The sequence below is a fragment of the Vanellus vanellus genome (assembly GCF_965231255.1).
Source record: "Vanellus vanellus genome assembly, chromosome: Z".
Taxonomy (NCBI): Eukaryota; Metazoa; Chordata; class Aves; order Charadriiformes; family Charadriidae; genus Vanellus; species Vanellus vanellus.
In genome coordinates, this window is record NC_138908.1 from 34,944,373 (window position 1) to 34,954,796 (window position 10,424).

The window sequence follows — 10,424 nt, forward strand, 5'->3', positions numbered from 1 at the left end:
TAGGTTACTCTAGCCGATGTAACCAAGGTGGAGAGACATGCTACATTCACCAACATTTTATACGTTTTATTAGTATGCAAATAGTGGGAGTTGTTTAGGAGCACAGCTAGAACAATGGAAGGGGCAGGGCCTTGCAAGCCAGAATTTAAACCATTATGCATCCAAGATGCTAGATTGATTGCATTTTCATGGAGATAGCTTAGCCCTCTTGAAACAAACCAGCCATTAAACCAGTGGAAGAGTCAGCTGACACTGAGCAGACCTTCCAGTGCAACAGTCTCATGATGTAAGTGTTGGGTCACGCATGATCATGGCACGTGGGGGAAATCAGTCCCAAACTGCCGTATTGCGCATCACCTGCATTTTAAAGTGAAGGTGCAGTTAATAGTCCAGCCTGTTCTGTCCTGATCCTGGACTGCATCCCCAGTGGCTGAGCTGTTCTATGTGGCGTCTGACAAACAGCAGAGCTCTTCAGGGGAGAGCGGCTTGTAGGCCCATTGCTGTACACAGCCAACAGTTTGTCTGATAATTATTGCAAACTTCCCCTCCCCATCTGTCTCCTTTGTAATGAAGCATCAAGGAAGACACAGGATTAAACTGGGCAATCTGCTGGAAGCGTTTGGTCTTTTGCAAACTGCACAGCCTTATGTATACTGTAGAACAGCATTTCCTGCATACTTCCAAAATCTTTTCCAAAGTAACCTCCTCTTTTCAGAGAGTCTATCACTGAGGGATTGCAGCAAGCCAGGAGAACAGAAATGTTTAAGTCCTTGTAGTCTTTCAGGATTTCCTTTAGAGTATTAACTCCAGTGGTGTCCAAAAATGAGATGGAAGAGCAATCTACAACTAGGGCTTGGAAATCAATTTGCTTAGGAACTAGTTGCAGAGTCGTTTCTCCGATGCCCAGTCCATTAACAGTTGTGTGATCTCCCTTTTTCAGATGCTGCTTTTCCTTCTTCTCATATTTCTTCCTTCTAGCAGCTTCTAGGTTAGGATCTAAGTTAGTCAATCTGTACAGAGACTTTAGGAAGTAGTTTCTGTTTGCATAGTAAAGTGGGGCCTCAAAACGGAATATTTTGACCTTTGGAACAGAAGAAAGATTTTCATATTCTAAGTCATCCTCATAAAAGTTGGTGTCTTGGATCTGACCAAGCAGGGCTGTCCGTGGCCTCTGTGTTCGAACTATGATGCACAACATCGAGAAAACAATACCAACCAACAGCCCTATTTCTGTACTGATCAAGGCAGAGGCAGACATGGTAACGACCCAAACAAGTGTGTCCACCTTATTCACATGGTACCGTGCTGGCACATCTTGGAACTTCCTCAGGGCTCCTCGGAGGCTGACAATAATAATACAAGCCAGGACACACTTCTGCAAGGAGTAGAAGAGAGGCGCCAAGAAGAGAAGCACCAGCAAAACCACCATTGCACTAATTACTCCAGAGACTTGAGTCTGGCAGCCTGTAGATGTTTTCACAAGTGTTTTTGCCAGAGCTGCACTGGTTGCAAAAGAGTGGAAGAAAGAAGGAATAATGTTGCAAAACCCCACAGCGAACATTTCCTGGTTGGCTCGGATGGTGTAAGCGTATTTCTTTGCACACATTTCAGAAAGGGATACAGTGAAGACAAAGCTGACTATGGCAAGAGGCAAAGCATCTACAGCAACTCGGAGCATTAAGTTGAAATGTGGTACCTTGGGGGGAATAAATCCTGTTGGAATAGCTCCAGAAACACTGGATGCATACATTTCATTTAACTTCCCATAGTGTGACACCAGTGTTGCCACAACAATAACTACCAGCTCTGTGGGAAGAGGAAATTTCAGCTTATGCTTGTACCGATCTCCCAGTTCCTTAGCAGTGACCAGCACCACAATACAAATGGCACTTGTGATGACATCACAAAGGTTAGCCTGAGAAATGTTCCGGAAAATGTTAATCCAGGTAATAACAAGCATCCCATGCCCTTGGCTACGTGGGATTTTTATTCCAATTAGATACTTCACTTGAGCTGTTAAAATGGTTAAGGAAGCACCAGTTGCAAAGCCATCTAGTACAGACTCAGATAGGTACATAGATACAAAACCCAGACGAAAGATTCCCATTAGAACCTGAGGAGACACAGAAAAAAAAAAAAAAGAAAAAAAGAGATGAGCTTTAAATGGTACTGCAAATGATTAAGTACAGATGGGAGAAAACAAGCTGGAGGAAGATACCATTTGGCTATTTGAATCTTAAAACAGGAATTATCCTTTGGTGTTTCCAGCTGCTTTTAAAACATGTGATTCCTTTTACTGTTGTGGGATACTACAAACCCAAGAGGTAAATGAGGGGTTTGAGACAGGGTCAATCAAACATTGGTCTGAAGTGATTCCACTGAAGTGGCTCATCTGAATTTTATTTCCCATGCAAAAGAGCAGTGGATCCAGAACCGCTTTTGTTATACCAAAGCCAATTTTCTTTTTTCCTGCCTTAAAGTGAATAAAGTTAAAACTTATGGCCATTGCTTTGTAAACAGAACTTGAATGACAACAGCTAAGATCCCTACTTTAGTGGCAGTCTTATATTAAACAGCTTTTAATTTTAGCCCTGTGGACAGAGGGGAAGGTGGAGCAGAGAGAGCCCTTGTGGCATGCCTAAGGTCAGAAGTGGCAGAAGAGCTCACAAGCTTTCCCACATCCCAGGATACTGTCCTTAACTAGTTGCTTCTCCTTCCTTTGATGGCTTTTGAAAATGTAACTTCATAAGGGCATTTTATTGTTCACAAATGTGACCTGAAATTTATTAGTAAACAGGAAGATAGCTAGCTCTTTCATACTTCATATATATATATATATATGCAATTAATAGGTAAGTATGTTAATCGTGCTTCCTTCTGTGTTCTCTTGATATCCTTGTGATGGGCAGTACGTCTCAAAGCGTCCAGCGTGGCCATTGTTTGAAAAGTAGGTCAATCTATTTCCCCTCTTGTCCTTTCTGCTTCTGAATTATCTTTGGACAGGAGTTCGGTAGAACATAGCACCCACTAGCAAAACATTGAGCAGCACATTCTGAAGCTGCGTAGAAGTATGTGAGTGAGTCTGCATCTTTATTAAAGTATCTAGGGCAACAGAATTATTTTTTCATTGTTGAAGTATGTAGCTACCTGGGAATTTCCCTCCTGGTAAGATCTGTATTGGATTCGTGGTCCCATGAAAGCAGCAAGGCCAAGAGGCAGTAGAGTATCAAAACAATGTTAATGGTCTTTCAGAAGACTTGTTTTACCTGTGCTTGCCAGTAGCTAAGAAGACTGCCTGCCTCATGCTTTCTCTGGGTTGCCTATAGTTATGCTTCCTGGAGAAAACAGTCCAAGGTCATTCAAGTGAACGAATGCTCTCTGTCTCTCATTGAAAGACAGTCAAACCAAAGCTTAGGTCATGCAAAGAAGCTTTAGAAACATCATACCTTGTCTCTGGATATCAGCAACCACTTACCTGGTAAACTCCAGCCACAAATGTCAAGGCTGTAGCAATGCCAATAGCATAGCATTCTTTCCCACACTCTGCATTCATCCCTGCAATTGTAAGGTTGAAGGTAGTTGTGTTGGTCTGACTGTCATTCTTCAGTGAGCCATCACCCAGGGCTGGTGGGACGTCGTCATTCAAGTCAAACCCAGCCAAGAGAAGTTCTCGATCCACAACTTGTCCTACCATTAAGCTTATCAGGCTGAAAATGCCAACTGAGACATGACGGGATGTGCCCATTAAGAAATAGATGATGTTTGCAAAGAATGATGTGTAAAGACTATAAATGGGCTTCAGACCTGCCAGCAGTGAGTATGCGATTGCTTGGGGCACCAAAATGATCCCAATCACTAACCCAGACATAACATCCCCCCAAATGTATTCTTTGCAATGGTACTTGGGAAGCCATCGTAGAACAGGAAGGAAGTCCATGACAAAGTTCTTCAGTTTCTTTGGGGTGCAGGAGAAGCTCTTCCTCAGCTTAGCTAGCATGATTTCTTTCCTATTAATCTTGACACGAGTCTTTCTTTCCATGAGAAAGCAGGAATCAGTGCTGTTTTCCATCCTGATAGCCTCAAGTGGTCTTTCCATTGTCCCAGTGTTTACTTCATGTATGTGTTCCTGCAATGTGAAGAAAATGTCTGTTAGGTTGCAGTTCATTAAGTTTTTTTAAACACAGATGCTTAATGCTAAAAGTTTATCACCTGACTATGCTTTTAAGGAAGCATCATCCCAACAAGAACACCACCACAGGGCTCCAGTGACACATAACACTAAGAAATAAATCTGCAGATTGAGCCCTGCCTTGCAGACATTGAAGAGTACATTCATAGAATCACAGAATCACAGAATGGCTAGGGTTGGAAGGGACCTCTGGAGATCATCTAGTCCAACCCCCCTGCCACAGCAGGGTCACCTACAGCAGGTTGCACAGGACGATGTCCAGGCATGTTTTGAATGTCTCCAGTGTGGGAGACTCCACAACTTCTATGGGCAGCTTGTGCCAGTGCTCTGCCACCCTCAAAGTAAAGAAGTTCCTCCTCATGTTCAGGCGGAACTTCCTATGTTCAAGTTTGTGCCCATTACCTCTTCTCCTATCACTGGGCACCACTGAAAAAAGACTGTTCCCATCTACCTGGCACCCTCCCTTTAAGTATTTATAAGCATTGACAAGATCCCCCCCCCCTCAGTCTTCTTTTCTCTAGACTAAGAAGACCCAAGTCCCTCAGCCTTTCCTCGTAAGAAGGATGCTCCAATCCCCTTCGTAGCCCTTTGCTGGACCCTCTCCAGCAGTTCCCTGTCCTTCCTGAATTGGAGAGCCCAGAACTGGACACAATACTGCAGATGCAGCCTCACCAGGGCAGAGTAGAGGGGAAGGATGACCCCCCTCGACCTGCTGGTCACACTCTTCTTGATGCACCCCAGGATGCCATTGGCCTTCTTGGCCATTAGAGTATTTTTTTTGTCTAACTGAAATAAGTACACAACCCCCCCAAAACTGTTAAAGCTAAGTTGGGACTGCACTTCTATCTTATAAGCATTGATAAGATCCCCCCTCACTTGCACTCCTACCCTACACTTGCCCTTGCTGAATTTCATAAGTTTCTGCACTGCCCAGCTCTCTAGCCTGTCCAGGTCATGCTGTATAGTGGCACAGCCTTCTGGTGTGTCAGCCACCCCTCCCAGTTTTGTGTCGTCAGCAAACTTGTTGATGGTACACTCCTATCCCTTCATCCAGGTCATTGATGAATGTATTGAACAGGACTGAACCCAGTACTGACCCCTGAGGGACACCACTTGTTGATGATCTCCAACTAGACTCTGCACCACTAACCACAACCCTCTGAGCTCTATCTGTCAGCCACTGTTCAATCCACCCCACTGTTCATTCATCTAACGCACACTTCCTAAGCTTGCCTGTGAGGATGATGTGGGAGGCAGTGTCGAAAGCCTGGCTGAAGTCAAGGTAGAGAACATGCACTGGCCTCCCCTCATCCACCCATCCAGTCACGCCATCATAGAAAGCCATCAGATTAGTCAGACATGACTTCCCCTTGGTGAATCCATGTTGACTACTTCTGATAACCTTCTTTTCCTCCAGATGCTTGGAGATGATGCCCAGAACAATCTGTTCCATCATCTTTCCAGGGATGGAGATGGAGCTGACCAGCCTGTAGTTTCTCAGGTCATCCTTCAAGCCCTTTTTGAAGATTGGAGTGACATTAGCTTTCCTCCAATCCTCAGGCACCTCACCTGTTCTCTAGGACCTATCAAAGATGATGGAGAGTAGCCCAGCAATGACTTCCACCAGCTCCCTCAGCACTCACGGGTCCAGGTTTTTTTACTAAGGAAAAATGGAGTTAAATTAGTCATTTCTTTGTACAACAAATATTTCCATCAGCTCTTCCAAATGCTCCACCATAGAGGTCCCTGTGATCAGAGGCAGCACTTGATGGTGTGAAATAAACATATGCTAGTCACTAGGCTATGGTCTTTCTAATAGTGCATCTTGTAGTCACTGATGTGGAACTTATATGTAGAATAGTGATGTGTCACTGCAGCTGTCTTCAATGCACAGGAAAAAAAATTTTGCTAGTAGAAGCTGTAAAGCAGAGTTTTCTGGAGAGCAACAGTTCAGTCTTATGAAAAAAATTGTACACAAACCATTGATGGACTTTTAGAAACTGCTACATAACATGAACCTGTTGAGTAGTAGATTGTTTTGATATGCAGCTTCTGTTAACTAATAAGCATCTCCTCACAAATACCACTTTGGCAACATATGGACCATTCACCATGATGGAATCTGTTACCTTCTCAGAAGAGTGCTACATATTAGTATTTTCATGTTTAAACCCATAGTTACCTAGCTTTGCTCTCCAGGTAATAAGATAAAACAAATAATTACGTGGACAGCAGAACAAACACAGCAGTGTTTCCTATGGTTCTCCTGCATGTCAGTTTTCTGATACATAAATACTGGGAAAATTTGTATTCTCCAGATGGAGGTGCTTTTGGTGTCTCTTGCCTCTATGAACACAACTGTTTTCACCAAACTCAATCTCTGCATTTTTGCTCAATTGTCAAATTAAGTTGAAATTACTTTAGTGTGTTCATAAATCATTTGGGAGTAGGCGGGGACATGACTGAGAGGCAAAACAGTATAACATGCAAATGCCCTACCTTAAACAGTTTAAAAATAAAAATAGGAGCAGGAAGGTGGAAAATGTCAAACTGACTACGCCATTCACAGTGGAAAGAGTAGATGCCCATATATAAGTACTGGTAGATAAGGGATGACTTGTATTGACCTAGAAGAAGAGAGTATGTGCTAGTACAACAGTATGTAGAATCTCTAGGAAAGAATGACTTCTCAAGTCCAGCCTCTCCCAGTGTCATAAACAGCCAGGATCTTTGCAACAAAGCATTTTAGTGCCTGGTGTGACATTGCAACATAATGTCAAAGCTTGTCTTCGCTTTCAAGTAAAAGCTGTTTCTTTCCTCTTTCGGTATCTAGAGGCCGAAGCCATACCCATCACTTTCCTAAAACTTGAAGTACACTCACTGGCACAGTACTCTGTTGGTATATTTTAATGATTTTAACAGTTAATAGTAAGTTTAGACTCTAGTGACAGAAGTCATCATTCCCTGTGTAAATGTCATACTTTTTTTTTTTTTTTTTAAGAGTATTTTGATTTGTTAATGTTTGGTAACACCCAGTTAAAGTGTAGAATTCCAAGCTGAGAAAAAACAAAGGGCTTATGAGTCCAACTGGAAGCATAATTGTTAAGCAAAATAATAGATTACCAACAGCCTGTCAGCTTTCAATTTGTAGCACTCCGAATAGAGAGTGGCTGATTATAGTCTTCTGTCTATCCTGCTTAGAATTTTTTTTCAAGATTTTAACAAATAACTTGCCAGCAAATTGAAAACAATATGAAAATTTGTATCTGTAACTAGTGCAAAAGTCTTAAACAAATTCCCAGGTATTATTTTAAATGACACAGCCTGATTTCTGAGGCCATGTGAAGTTTAACTACAACTTGAAACACTATGTTTAAGTGTTACAGGTATGTAATTTATAATTTGGTAGAAGTCAGAAAAGAGATTCTTGTTAGAGACGTGTGGACTGATTGCTAGGTTGAAAATTACCTGCATAGTAGTCTTAGAAATATATTTTAAAAATCAGTGTATTTCTATCCATCCCAATTACATTATATAGCTTTTAGCTCCCACTGTGTAAGTTTCTTTATGTTTGTAAGTAAGGTTTTATTTCCATCATAAGGGAAAACTAATTACAGTTTAATGTAGTTATTTAGGAAGATTTATGGCTATTTTTTATCAGTAATGCCAGATTTCTTTAGACTCTAATGTACTGTGCGGTTATGCTAGGCAAAATCTGCTTGGGCAAGAAATAGGTTGGATCTAGTCTTTATTAGAATGCAAAGATGAACTGTATTTCTAGAAAGCCCGCATCTCTCTATGCTAAGGAGATCTCTTAAATGCTGTATTTCGAACAGAAGTCAGAGAGGGTATCACAAGTCTAATACTAGCTCTTGCTGAAATAGTGATTGCAAGCGTGTTAGGGTAAAGTCCTTTATATACTTTGAGCCAAGTGATGCTTGCAGTTTTCTCTATGTTCAAACTATGAAAATTCAGCTAAAAACTGATGTGGGTAGAGCAGGTTTTGTATTTATCATCTGAAGTTTCATTGTATTTTTGTTGCATAAATTACAGAAAAACGTGAGAGATCAGTTTAGCTAAGCATTTGATTTAGAACTCTTGTAGGTGTTGAGTTAAACTGTTAATGTTATTCATCTTTCATAACAGCAACCTTTTCTGCCTGTAAGAAACCTCTCTTGGTCTCTAAAGGCTATGACTACATTACTGTTCTGGTTTTGACCATTAACACAGTTTTGAAAAAAATCTCTGGTGAGCCTCATTTATGGTGCATAGATTCAATGTACAGAGGTGTGTTATGCTTGCAAACCAGACTTTTTTTCAGAGGAAAATACCCAGAAGCTCTGCCCCAGTGCACTCTGACCCTTTATAGTGGCATAAAAACCCAAGCCAGCAATTGGTTCTTTGGACAGATTTGAACAGATATGGTGAGGACATCTAGTTTGTGAGACCTGACTAGTCTGAAATAAAATCCCCTGAAGTGCGTATAATATAATACAGTACTGCTTCAGCACCTACTGCTTTGATTTATTAATCTGCTTTTATTGTGCATAATTACTCAGAAATGTTGACATAACCTATGAGTTTTAGAAAGGATCAAGTGACAAAACAGAACAAGTGAAATTAATGTTTCTGTCTTGCATAAGCTATTGTATTTTCAGCTTTAGAGCACCGTGACCCAGACGTACTTGGAAGCAGACTTAAGCAAGGTGCCAGCAACCAAAACCATTTATTTAAAGACTGACCTAGCTAGCTTTCAGGATGCAGGCAAAGAACATCACAATGCTTTTTAGGAAAATCTTGTGACACTTGATGGGCTCAGTTGTTTTTTCACTGTATCTGGGCAAAATGTTGTGGCTTCAAAGCGTTTTCCTGCTGAGTTTCAATGCTATGCTAATCTGAAAGTGAAAGAGGGAAAAATATTACAGTTTATTGGTCTCTACGAGTCCGGAAAGCCATAACATTCATCTAAGTCCTGTACAAATTAACAATGCTAAACTAAGGAGTTATTCTGAGAGTCAAGCAGTCCTTTAGATTTCTGTATTTCTAATTTAAATTTCCAATTCACAACTTCTACTTCCAACTATAAATTAATCTAGGATTTCCAAGGCAAGTTAGGCTCTTTCAAATGCCTGCATTTGCCAGCAGCTGTGATTCAATTAATGTTTTCTCGAGGATTCTCAGTCCAGTGTCCCAGTGAGTAAGATGACATGTACCACTGACATGTAACTATCGCAGAAGTGGTGAGCAGGCTACGATAGGACTCACATAGTCAGCCAGCAGCTGTTGTAAAGGCTGGCCCATCAGATCATCCTTGGGAATGATCAGACGTTGGGAATAAATGATCGAGTAGTTTCACTGGTTCTCCAGGGACTGGTTTTGTTGATGAGTTCCAGAACGAGCTGGTCAAAATATCAGCATGCATTCGAAGCCAAGACAGCATTATTCTTCTGGAGAATCCTAGGGCATGACCACTAAAAAGATATTTTCTGTGGAATCAAAGAATGTTCCTAAAAATCAGACTTCTTGGTTTTGGAAAGGTAGCTGGCCCAAAGTGAAAGTCTATTTAAAAAAAAATAAATCTTTTAAGACAGCTTTCCAAGACTTCCATCATCAGTCACAAAACTAAACACTAAGCTCTGTTTTCTGCCCTGTGGTTTTGCTAGACTTTGTTCAGCCACATTAAGCTATTGTGGAGAAAACCAAATTGATATCCCATTCTCATGTTTTTTCCTGTTGCCTTCCCTGGTATCTTGGGTTTACTACACGCAGTAAGGAGAATATTTAATCACTAAGAAAATACTCAGTTTTAATAATAATTTAATACTTTGAGAACTAGATAAGCTTCATATAAGCCACTTTTCTTAAGTACAAATAAAAACTAGCCAAATGGCTAGTCTTGTACTCTTAGACCAGAGTTTGCAGGAAAGATTACTTCCATACCAATTGCAGCTGACCACGTTTTACAAACCTTTGCCCAGTATCTACCTTGTAAGCAATGTTTATGAAGAACAGAATAATAATAAAACTCAAAAAACAACACCAGTGTGCAAAATAACTGAAAAGAGTCAGTTTTGCACCTTTAAAAACAGGCAAAGAACAAAGAAAACCTGAGTTCAGAGGTGTGGAAGGGGAAGCAAATCTCTTACCTGCAGAGATTTTTGACAGGAATATTCAGCTCTGTTTTTGCATGTTGGAATGAATGAAAGTCTTCAGTCAGGCATTGCTGTATTTGCAT

General features: G+C 41.0%; 1 protein-coding gene across 1 annotated transcript; it reads right to left on the bottom strand.

Moving 5' to 3' along the window:
• Positions 1-592: 592 nt before the first annotated feature.
• SLC26A1 (solute carrier family 26 member 1) lies at positions 593-10,424 on the bottom strand (the record flags this gene model as incomplete). Its single annotated transcript, XM_082497194.1, is given in 4 exon segments — positions 593-2,113; positions 3,476-4,126; positions 10,336-10,361; positions 10,364-10,424. Coding segments are annotated over 4 exon segments (2,259 nt in total).